This window comes from Diprion similis, chromosome 8 (assembly GCF_021155765.1).
Source record: "Diprion similis isolate iyDipSimi1 chromosome 8, iyDipSimi1.1, whole genome shotgun sequence".
Classification (NCBI taxonomy): domain Eukaryota; kingdom Metazoa; phylum Arthropoda; class Insecta; order Hymenoptera; family Diprionidae; genus Diprion; species Diprion similis.
This window is the reverse complement of record NC_060112.1, coordinates 20,678,722-20,691,298: the sequence shown is the minus strand read 5'-3', so window position 1 is coordinate 20,691,298 and position 12,577 is coordinate 20,678,722. Positions and strand designations below refer to the sequence as shown.

Below are 12,577 nucleotides of genomic sequence, written 5' to 3'. Positions count from 1 at the left end.
GTTTAATCCCAAACGCGTGTCCACTACTCAATTTTTTAATATGAAATGTCACATCCAGGATGATATGTTTTATTATAAAAGACGAATTCTGTAGCTGCAACTGAATCAATGTCTAAAAAAATGTCTACCTTCCATGGTCAGTTGACAGAGGTAGATGATGTCATAAATGTGAAGTTGTTATAGATTCAACTTTGTGTTAAACTTTATTTTTTTAATGTATAAGCGATACAAAAATTTAACAATGCAAAATACGTATATTTTACTCAAGTGTAGCAGTACATTTAATATCTAATGGTAACAAACAACGAACATAAAAACGAATATTAAGATTGTTAATACTAAGAAAAAAATATCAGTATATATTATATAAAAATATTTAAACAAATATAGAATTATAACAAAAAATGATAAAACTTTTTTTAAATTTTTATCGAGCTGAGCATTGGTGTAATGATGAGCTTTCTGAATATAACACGATATAAAATGGTTCAAATTTGAATAACATTTGAAAGCAAGTACATTGACATCTTTAATTTTTGTTGTACATAATAGTCGACTATTTCTCAAACATTTTTGAAAGTATTTTTTATTATAACAGAATAAATATTAGCTTTCTTCTCTATTGAATAAAATTTTTGCATATGATAAATATTCTTTGGCTACTAGATGCCGCATACTTAAAAAATAATAATTAATTACGAACACTACACATACATATTTCCAACGAGTTGAGTAACATCTGGTCTAAATACAAAATTAAATTAAAAGTAGGAACCGTGTCTTTAAATTATGCGTGATTCTAAATTAACACTTTATTCGAATCGCAAAATTTTAACCATAATAGTAATAATACTATCAACATTTTACTGTTTCTGAATTTACGTAATTCAGACCAAAATTAAAGTTCACAAAATCCAACTGGGTAACATCGACATTAATTTTTAAATTAACAGAAGAATAATTGAACAGCTTAGCAAATTTTCCAATTAGTGGCTGATTATTATTCCTAACTAATCACTTTATAATTCATGAGATTATTGTGCTTCATTTGTGTGTACATTGAATACTCAATGAATATTATCAAGATTCGTCCGACGGGCTTCCGTTTGATAACATTATTACTGCATTTAATGTACATCGCATTTGAGTGCACAATTTCATCATTACATGGTACGATAAAATATACAAAGCAATATCTGTATAATAAAACAATTACCCAATCGGATATCAAAATATTCACTGCATGTTGAAACGAGGAAAATTGATATGTGCTCAAGCTTTTCAGACACTTTAACGACTCTTAACATAAACCATAAAACCCACAGGCTTTTTCTGTGTCACGAAGGTACGATTAGCATACGATGATTGAACATATGATAGAACAATTTTAAAAAGTTGTTCTTAATAGAAAAATATGAAAATAACTAATGGCTATAACTATTTTTTGTACTTGTCTTAGTTGAGTCACGTTGAGTTTCTATCGACATCCAGGTTTTGCGTCATCATGTAATTATAAACTGAAATGAGAAAATTAATTTTTTGAATGTAAACTGTTGAAAAATTAGTTTTTGCACAAAAGTAACAATGCCACATTAATACTCACCGTCATCATGTAGAATTGATGATTCAGAACTTGTCTGATTTTCAGAATATTGCTTGGTAAAATCAGCCAACTCTTGTCGTAACTTGGTCAATTCTGTTTCTGTATTATTCGATAGGTCTGTGACAGTTCTAAAGTTCGAAGAATTGCTGGCTTTGTAAGCATGATTAAAGCAGCCTTCAAAACTATCCAGTGTTCGGTTGACATAATCCTGGATATGAGGTAGATTTTGTTCTTCCAAGATATCAATGTCATCATCGACAACATTTATTACATCAATATCATCAATGTCACGAGTTTGTATATCGTTTTTGTATCCTTTTGAATACGGCACACAAATAGGATCGGAATAGCTTCTGGCATTTGTTTGCATCTCGTTATTAACACCTGACACAACTTTTTGATACGCATTTTTCTTAGATTCCACACTGTTACGCTTCAATGCACTTCTGTATTCCATTCCTGAGTTGGCCTCATCAGGATCTATAAAACTCGTTTCAGGAACTATGGTGTTAACTGCGGCTTCACTTGACAGTGACAAGTTTATTCCTTGATTCATCGGATGTTCTTCCGAAAAACCATAGTTCGTACGAGGATATTGCGAACCTGGAGCATTGAATGCAGAAATGCCAGTATCACCTGGAGTAATATTTTGCATCCATTGATTTGAATTATTCTCCATAGTATATTGGTAAGGATAATTTGGGAGATCAAGTGCCATTAGAGTGTTGCATGGATTGAACATATTCTTGTAATAAGGGTCAGCATTATTCAAGCATGAGCTGTACATTGGAAATGATCCTTGCCATGGAGGAAATGTTGAATATCTATTAATATTGAATGCATTATTTGTCCTATTTATCCAAGAATCTGATACACTGATCGGCGAATTTTGACTGTGTATGAAATTGTTCACGCTTGTGCTACCTTCTAGTGTCTGGCTAAACTCATTCAAACAGTTCATTGAGTTTGCATTTGTTATAACTCCATTGGTGTTATCGGATCTCCAACTGGGACTCAGATTATTTGCAGAGATATTAGGCACCGGGTTCATGGAGTTATTTGGCATTGCATTTTTATTTGTCATTGACAAATCAATCTCTCTGCTATTTACTGAGTTCTCATATCGACGTTGAATATTCTGGTTAAAATTAATGTTAGTGTTGCTGGTAGTTGCTGAAAAATTCGAAGCATCATTCATCGGGCTATTGGAATTCATATATCCACGGTCACTGTTAATGTTGTTTCCCATTAAGTTTGCATTGTTATTGTATATGTTTTGGTGGTAATGCGAAGGTGAAGAGTGTTGAGGTTGCATGTAATTCGATATTGGATTCGTATAAATAGGGAGTTCACTATTACAATTCCAATGGCTTGTGTCATTTGGCCAAGCATTATGCATCGAATGATGTCTGCTATCATCATTGTTAGTTGAGAAACGTCGTTGTGAATGTGGATTTTTTTTACTATCACAATTATTAGTCATATCTGTGTTACCAGGTTGTGTGTGATACCCTTTGGGATCGTAACATTGCATTCCTGCAGCAAAACTTTTATTGTCATCATTATTGAAGGTAAAAATCAGCGGTTGCTCCGGATCAACTCTAAAATGCCCATGTTGCAAGAATTTAAAAAATAGAGTCTGCAATTCCCATAAACTCAGAGCATGACCATTTAGCGTTAATCCATTGCCAGATGGTCTACTTGTGCTGTTGTTCACTCCTGGTTCACCACCAGTAGCTGCTGATGTCTGTTCAGAAGTAAATCGAGTATCGGAAGTTTTTCCCTGCGGTTTTTTTTTCATTTCTGAATTTGGACCAGACTTTTGGTAATCCTGTTTTCGAGGCCTGCCCCGTTTGCCAAGCTTCTGGGTAACTGGTTTTGGTCGTTTGTCATGTCGACCTCCCAACAAGTATCCTGCAGCATGAGAATTAGGCTGGGCTGGATCGCTTGCGATTGTTACATTGATAGGCTTCTTAATTGTCTCATCGTTTTTCTTGGGTGCACAGGATAAGATTTCATTTTTTTGTAAATTTTCCTTGCCGTTATTTTCAAACTTGCTAATATTCTTGTCTGAGTTCAGATAAGTTGCACGTGGTCTTTCGTAATGTCTGAGCCATGACACCTCTTCTGGACTCTTAAGAATGTTGTGATGCGTAATATCTCCTGTATTTTTTTCACTGCCTTTAGCTAGTACAGAAGGGTTTTCAGTTGAGGAGGCTTCCGTGTGATACTGAGGTTGAAGTTTTGTTTTTTCGTCACTACAAATTAAGGTACCACCGATCATTAGTCTCTGGCGTTTAATGATGCTGCCAGATTCCGATTCAGTATTTTGATCACCCTTTGTGTTCTCAATATTCATGCATCTAGAAATTTCACAAGCCACCGGGCTTCTATCTCTTTTAGGTGATTTGCTTTGAGGATGATTATTCTTTTGATGGTTATTAGTTAAACTGGAATACCTTTGAGCTGAAATTTGCCAATTGTCTTGCCCTGGACTATTGGGAACTGATTCAATATTACTCAAAGTTTCATCGGAGTCACTATTTACTGTAATGAAGTACTTACGGGGAGGTGGTGCAATTTTATCCTTTTCATTAACAGGAGAAGTGTTACTGGGCAAATTTGGTGTTACCTGTGTTACCGGTACGGGACTTTGTTCTTTTGTATCAGTATTTTTGGAATTTTTATCGCCCAAATTATCATCTTCACATCCTTTCCATGACGCAGATATAATTTCTGTACCCTGTTTTTTTTGTCGATGCTCATTTTTTGCTACAGCTATTTTACTTGTGTAAACAGGCATTGTTTGTGTACTGATGTGTGTTAATCTCCTCTGAAGACATCCTTTACTAGCTTCTTGCTCACCCTTTTTTTGTACTACATGGCATTGGGTCTCCGATTTCAGACCGCTAGCGTCATCTTTTAAGTTATTCAAACATTTAAATTCAGTAAAATTTTTTTGCCACACATCATTTTTCGGAGATGGACCATCTTGAGGAAAATCAGCTGCACGTTGATCTTTAATAGTATCAAATTTATCTCCAATTTTTTCATCAATGAAAGTAGGGACAGGTTGTTCAGTCTCCTCAGCAACTTCATTATCCAAGCAACGATCTATGATGATATCTGGTGTACATATTATCGTGCAGTTTTTGCTAGTTAATTCTTTTTCTAATGCTTCATCTTGTTTAGCTTCGGTGTGTTTTTCAGTCTGTGGACCTTGGGGAAAAAAATTTAATTCGCTTTCACTTTGCGGCGATGTCATAGCCTGTGACTGACACGTTTCAAGATGCTCATTTTTGTATGGTTTGCAACGTCTTTTTCTGTGATAACTTTTCCCTGGAATTACCACATTCCTCATAACTTCAGACACCGTACTAAATTCTCCCTTAATTTCGTGTGGCAGTTCAATTGGATCTTGTGTGTTTTCTTTATCTTCAGAATTATCATTGAAAATTTGTTCGCTTTTAATCAAAGTTTCTGAAATGGTTTCATCAGCCTTAATAATTATTCCTTTTCCTTCTTCAATACTATGTTGAAGTGTCGTCGCTTGATCGGAATTCTGAATCGATACTTTTGGAACATTTTTCATCGCAAGACCATGATTTATCGTTCTTCTCCTCGTCTTGATTTTATTTCCAACAGATGAAAGTATACTTGATTTCAACAAATTGGATCTAGTAACACTTGCTGCGACTGTACCTCTGCTCGCTCTTGGCAAAACGCGTTTTCCATTCCAAGGAGCTGACTCGATTTTCTTTACTGCCAGAACTTTCTGCAATGCGATCTTCTGAACTTTCGAAGTAGTTTTCAGTTTCATATCAAGTCTGTCTGTCATGGTCGGCTTTGCATCGCCCAGAATTCTTTTCGATGATTTTGATGATCGCGTCGATTTAATCTGGAAAGAATACTTTTCATAATAATCTTAATATATTTAGTTGGTACATATTTGACCGATGTAAAAAAATATAAGGATAAGAAAGAATTGATCCCACTTACTTCCGAACTTCTCATTGCGATGACTTTGCGCCAACTTTATAAGACAAGTCGAAAAGTAGATGGCGACGATTTTCGAACAGATTTTAATAAGTCCGTGATGCTAACTTATGAGGCAATGCTCTAAGCTAGGGACTCGTCAAAAATGTTTCATGTCCCTAGATGTATTAATCATTCGTTCTGAAGCGTGCGGCAGAAAGCAGAAAAATATCGGCGATATTACTTCCGCGTTCATGGACAATGCGGCATTCGGGAAGCGCTCGGAATTGCGAGAGGATATTTTGAAATATCTCAGGAAATATCGCTGGATTTGTGAACTAGTTCCCAATCCCGTCGCCATCATTCGAGTTATTCACCCTTGGCCATTTGATATGTTAATTATGTCCGATTTCTATTGAACAATATCGCCTTCTAGAGATAGTTCCGCATCGTGGCGTTGTCATTTACCTCCGAATCGTTGAATATGTAGGACACAGTTTGTATCGAACGTAAATACTGTTTTTCATCACACGATTCAAAATTACAAACAAACTAGCGTAGGCGATTGAAAGTAGATACCAAACCTCACTATTGCTCGATGTCGATGCAAGTTAAGAAAATTCAAATTAATATTAATATCTATAAGTGGATCGTGCAGATTCTGTTGATCGATATTATTATCAGTTGATCATACGGAGTTGGCGGAAAGACATGTTTTCATAATATCGATCAAGCGGTCACACGAAAAATAAAAGCAATCAGTAATTCTACAAAACAAACCTTCGAATCCATCAGTATCACGAATATAAAGCTTATCTGTATTTGCTTAAAGCATATACTACTGGAGGTAGATTCACGTCTACAGAAAGTGTAGCGGAAGAGTGAGAGAGAGAGTTACATGGCAGTTATAATCTTTCTCGCTCTACTCTTGATTGAATGAGTGAGACGGAGTAACTCAAATATTTATATCTCTCTCTTATCACTTCGGCTGCAGTTTTCGCGATTGACGGAATGGGTAGCTACCTCCAATGGTATATGTTTCAAGGTATTCGTAATTAACGTTTCCGAATTTTCGATCGAGCCGCGCGATTTTCATTAAAGGCCGAATACTTTTATTTCTTTATAACTTTTTCAGTTTTATTTTCAACTAGCCTGCTTACAATTGTACAATTATTTATCGCCGTGAGAAGGGAGGAGAATTCCCAAGTACAACATAGTTGATAAAAAATTGAGCACATTATATTTAACATGATAACATTTTGTTGAATAGTGGTTTACACTTATTAAAAACGTCATTCAAACTTTATGTACAAATATACAAAACCATTAAAATACGTACAAAACAATAATTCATCATAAATAATTAGAATTAACACTGACAAGAATTTCAAATAAGTGCATTTTTTCACAAGCTTTATGATGCTGGATCATTGATAGCAGCTCAAGCAGATGTTGTACTCTCGGGTGTCATATCTGGAAAGAAAGCCAGCGAATGTAGGTATGTGTGAAACTTTGGATTCACTAATTTGATGAAACTAGTGAGGAAATATGCAAATGACACTTATCTATATGTAAGAATAATGAAATAAATATTTTCAAAATACAACTGGAGTTATCCATGTTGAATTTGATTACAATTACTTCTGTTACTTTCATGGTTACATAAAAATCAAAATATGTATTCACAAAAAAACAAACACGTACGCAATTATTGAGCAATTGTGACAAAAGCTTTCCAAGCATTTCACGCACTGGGCTAGACAAGAGGAGCATAACACTTTTTCGCAGTAGTAACAGTTGTGCGATCCGTAATCATCGATGACTCGACAGCAGCCACAGAGGCCGATTGGGACGGTCTGCAAAAAAGAAACATTAATGACTCGTTATTCCACTTTTCGATTTAAGCTTCCTCTCTTTATTCTGTTACATACCTTTACACATTCGCCCTTAGACTCTAGTTGTAATTTATTGTTGAGAAACATCTGTTTAAAGTTTTGCTGCGGGGTTGGTTTAGCTTCTGGCACAATTGATGATGGGACAGGATCTGTCAGGTCCAAGTCGATAGATTTATTCATTTTCTGCGATAATTCCTTGGCTCCTGTCATTAACAAACCCAAAGTTCGGTCTAAAAAGAAACAAATTTAGAAAAACGTGACTAGCCACTAAATGTGGAAAAAAATTAATCCAAACGGTGTAACGATTAAAAATTGATTTGTTCTTGGGCCTTGACTGTGAAAAAAATAAAGCAGATTTTAACTGAACAATGAGACAGCAATGATCCGTAGACTTTATCACAGTGCTAGTTAACTTTTCATCAACATTTGGAGAGCCGTGAACCCACGTTCTTGTGTCTCTAACGTACTCAAGTTGAACGAAAAACCGCATCTGTTGGTCGTTAAGGTTGAGTATAAACAAATGACGAACATAACCTCCTTACCATAGACTTGTTTCATCTGAGTTTCTCTTTGCACTCCATTGTCGACTTCCCTTTGCCCTACGTGAACTTTCGACTGCGGGGCTAAATCGTCGTCGAATTCACACATCCTTTTTGGCATTTTTCCTTTCAAACTTATTCCTATTTTCACACGTAAAAGTCAATCGCGTCAGCCTACAATTGAAAAATCATTGAGAAATGTTCGAAATTCGAACGAGCGATTCGATCGCTATTTAAATCTCGAAATGCAGTATATCGATAGTTGTGGCGCTCTTGACTATCGATAATCGAATTTTCAAACTCAAAATTTGTCGCGAAGACGTTAACGCTAGAAAAAATTCTGCTAACGATAAATAAGATCGGTTGTAATTAATCAATAGACAGATTTTTTAATTATTAATGTCGCATTATTATTATTATTATTATTATTAATATCATTATTTTTTATACATATTTGATATTGGCCATCAACAAATATGTTACAGTTTTAATCCCTTACACCTGTAACTGTTTTCATGAAAACTGAGAATATACATATACATACATATGTATACTATTTATGTATACGTATATATAATGTATATATATATATTAATTATTAATATTCACTACCTAGAGGTTATCGGTGGTCGTGAATTTTGAATTCGCGATGCATTAACTGTTCACTGCATATCGACCCTCACTTCGACACATAAATTGAACGTTAATAACAACTTATTGTGAAACGATAAAAAATGTTATGGCCTTATAGATATGAAATCAATACAAAACTACCCGCAGTTGAGAGGATTACTCTATTATGTATATTCAACACTCTCAATTTCATTTCGTCCGCAATCGTTTTTATTATTTATTTTATTTTTTTTTCTATGTAAGCAGTCTCTAAAAGATTACAAGATTTTCATGCGCCGTTGCCGATAATCGAGTAGAAAGCTCTGTACTTGTGGATAAACGTTTCCTCGAGAATGTTAAATTTTCTGCTTATCGGCTTGCCAGAGGGACGGAGCGCGAAACCGTAACGTCGCTTGATAGATATTACCTTAATTTCGAAAACAACATCGTAGAACGTACCTACGAGAAAATTTAGCAGCGGTTAGTATGGTACAAAGCTCAAGCTTGTATCACAAAATTTTTGTAACAGCAGCACAAATGCGATAACAATATGCAAGAATTAACTAACTAATTCTCGCATCAGTTACACTAAAACTATAATTACAGAAAATAATGGAGAATGTAGGTATCATTTATTAGGGTTGCATGAAGAATTCTTCGGATAAATTGGTTGAATTAATGAGTAATATTAGTTTGCTGCCAAGGCTCATAAATCCAAACAATTCGAATTCGGTTAATTTGCCTGCTTGAACTCTTGTTGAGTGAAAAAATTATACATTACAGGTTATTGGGGCGAAGGAAATTAATCCGACTTTCATGTACTGTTAGTGTAATTATTTATGATTTTTATTCTACTTTGCAACTTATTTGTGTACGTATCGTGTGAAACGAAATAACGCGACGTAAACATCAGACCTAGTGGAAAGGAAACGTATAAGTATTTCTTTTTCTTCGTCAATAATAATTGAATAATCATATGGTGTACCTAATTTATTTACCTATATAACGACCAACGTAATAGTTCACAAAACACGCTTACAAAATCTTGACTACCTATCATTACATGTTTATATAATTAAAATTACCGTGAGACTCGCCGCGAGGATTAAGATAAAATATCATCTAAACAAATTTATATTACATTGTTGAATATTTTATCTCGATCCGAACGTTTATATTTGTATAATATAATGTATATAAGGTGTGTGTATACATATATACGCGCAGAGTAATTTAATTATTATCAATCAATTAATAAATATATTAGAAGCACAATAATAAATTATTTAAACATCAAGCGATACAAGAGATCTTTCACAATAACTAACATATCCTTTTTTCCTCGAAAATTTATCACGTATATGTTACCAGATTCTTTATATTATATATAGACAATGGCTATATAATATTTGTGAAATATTAATCGCCAATAACAAAACGTCAACAAGAACGCGCGCTGAACAAATTGTTGTAAAATTGTTTAAGAATTGTATAAAAATTGTCTACTACCTATAGCTTAATGCCTCAATGATATATCCAGATAATAAATCAATTTCAAATTATAAAATACACATTATACGCGCGATAAAGTCACGAACCTTTGCAACACAAAAAGTTGGGCGAAAAAAATTTGTTCAACAACTACGAATGGCGTTGTATAGAGATTGCAAGGTAAAGATAGATCGATAATTGAACGACAATAATAAATAACAACAACAAAAAAAACAAAAATCGAATCACGTTACTAATATCATAAATAAATATTTTTTCAAATATGCATCATGTATAATATCAAACATACGACTAGACCTTATGAGGACGATAATATAAATATGTATAGCTACGCTCTGAAATATAAATAGATACCTACTTATCAGACAAAATTAAATCGATCTTAAAATTTTGGAAATGTTTACTCCTCATACCTTAGGTTTTTTTTTTCTTTTGCTTGATATAAAATCCTAGTTTAACATGGCCGGTAATTTGCTTTATTATTATTATTATTGTTATTAATATTATTATTATTATTATATACTTATTATACTTATACAATGTATTTTTATAATTATTCGCTAGCATAAGTAGATAGCCGCAAGCTTATGCCTAGTCTCATGAATTGTTATTATGTTGTCATGTATATATATATATATGTATACATATACCATACGCGACCGTCACGCTAATTCCGATTCATTTATTTCTCAACTACTTATTCGATCCTTTACATAATCTTGTTTCGCTTCCTTCATTCACGATCAGTAGTACATTAGTGAACGTGTAATTGCAAAACCCGAGATACTTCAGCACAACTTGTTATTTATACATAATCTTACACGATTATTGTTAAATTACGGTTATTAGTTTAGTCTATATACGATTATTTTCATACGGGAAAAGTGCCGCACGTTTATTGTGTAGGAGCCGTTTGTCGAATCCGTAAATATATCTATTAGTGAAAAATTAGAATCGAAAAAAATTGTATCGCAAGTGCAATCGCGAGAAAATTAGGTCTGCGGAAACTGATAATTTCATTGCCATCGTTTTTTTTTTTTTTTTTTCTCTCTTTTTTCTACTCTTTTGACAATTACAATTGAACGCGGTGCTACACTTTTCCGTGATCGCTAAAACTGATTTAGCTTTTATACTGTTAATGATAATTTTAAATTTCGTTTTATTTTTGGTTTTTATTATATAGGAACGAGACGCCGTCTATATGCATTCTAACCTGAGCGATAAAACGAAATGCTATCAAATATAATCTTGCAATGAGATTGTTTCGATATTTTTTGCTTTTTGCTGCATTCTGTCGTACATACACGCTAACCTATGAATTATCGCGGACGAGTGATTGTGCAGAAGAAATTCAGGAAGAAGTTATTTATATAGGATATACTATGTCGCTTGGCTTTCGACCATTTTATACTTGAAGTGTCTTCACTTTGATTTTCTGGGAATAAAATCTTCTGAACTATTATCCGCGATTTCATCGGCGACATAAATTTTTTTTACAAATTATCACGACGGTTGATTTTATTGTTTATTTTTACACCTATATTATATGAAACGGGGTTAATTTTCCTTTCTCTTTTCGCATTCACTTCTTTGTTTTGATTAATTAATTTATCAATTAATTAATTAATTAATTAATTATTTTTTTTTTATAAGATATGTTTATTGAGAAAATATATCTTAAGTATATAAATACTACTTATGTATTTATAGTAATTATATAAATACTAATTGGTGATTAGTAATAATGACTGTATTTTTTGCACAACGCTTATGCAAAGCCGGATGAGAAAAGCCGTATATTGAACGTATATTTGTATCGTTTCTGTTCAATTTTTAATAATTTTTTTTTTTTCCATTTTCTAACGATTGGCGAGGGGAGAACGAAAAAAAGTTTGACTATTGCACAAAAACGCTTACTTTGACTCATTTCATACACCAGCTGCGCATCATGTTAGTTGCATTATATGTATACCAATTGAGATCAGTCCTTACCATTTTTTAATCAACCTGCTTTCGCCGCGTGAATCGTTTTAATCGTTTGTTAATTTACCGTTTTTATTACAGGTGCGTGTAAATTTCATTCACGGTTGTTTTTCGTATTAGGTTGAGCTTGAAGTAACCGCACAAAATAAACGAAACGAACTATTAGCTATCATTTGCAATAACTATCCTAAAAGTATAATACGACCCTTTAGATCATCTATACAATTTTTAAAAACACGCTGCGGATAAACACTCGCATCTATGTTGGCAGTAAAGTTTTCGTTTTTACATGTTTTATTATTTTCTCATATTTTTCATCCTCTCGTGTGTGTTTTTTCATATAATTTTATCGAATGTAATCTCTATCGATCGATGCACGCACGTCGAGTCGTTAGACGAGGTGTCCCGCCAATATCGATCATAGTACAGGTGGTTTCTTTCTCTCTACTTTTTTCTAT

At 33.6% G+C, this 12,577-nt stretch overlaps 2 protein-coding genes across 3 annotated transcripts; both read right to left on the bottom strand.

Moving 5' to 3' along the window:
- Positions 1 to 1,424: 1,424 nt before the first annotated feature.
- LOC124410106 (putative uncharacterized protein DDB_G0282133) lies at positions 1,425 to 4,637 on the bottom strand. Its single transcript, XM_046888267.1, is given in 3 exon segments — positions 1,425 to 1,481; positions 1,483 to 1,517; positions 1,604 to 4,637. Coding segments are annotated over 3 exon segments (2,895 nt in total). The 5' UTR covers positions 4,407 to 4,637.
- A 2,176-nt stretch (positions 4,638 to 6,813) lies between these two features.
- LOC124410107 (apoptosis regulatory protein Siva-like) lies at positions 6,814 to 8,299 on the bottom strand. Of its 2 annotated transcripts, none has more exons than XM_046888269.1 (4): positions 8,016 to 8,299; positions 7,510 to 7,676; positions 7,283 to 7,434; positions 6,814 to 7,051 (listed from the first exon to the last, which is right to left on the bottom strand). In XM_046888269.1, the coding sequence occupies exons 1-4, from the start codon at positions 8,131 to 8,133 to the stop codon at positions 7,006 to 7,008; spliced, it is 483 nt and encodes a 160-aa protein (XP_046744225.1). In that variant the 5' UTR covers positions 8,134 to 8,299; the 3' UTR covers positions 6,814 to 7,005. The 2 variants fall into 2 exon arrangements, with proteins under 2 accessions (XP_046744225.1, XP_046744224.1); XM_046888268.1 differs by having other exon boundaries at positions 6,818 to 7,051; positions 7,510 to 7,703; positions 8,016 to 8,241.
- Positions 8,300 to 12,577: the final 4,278 nt, after the last annotated feature.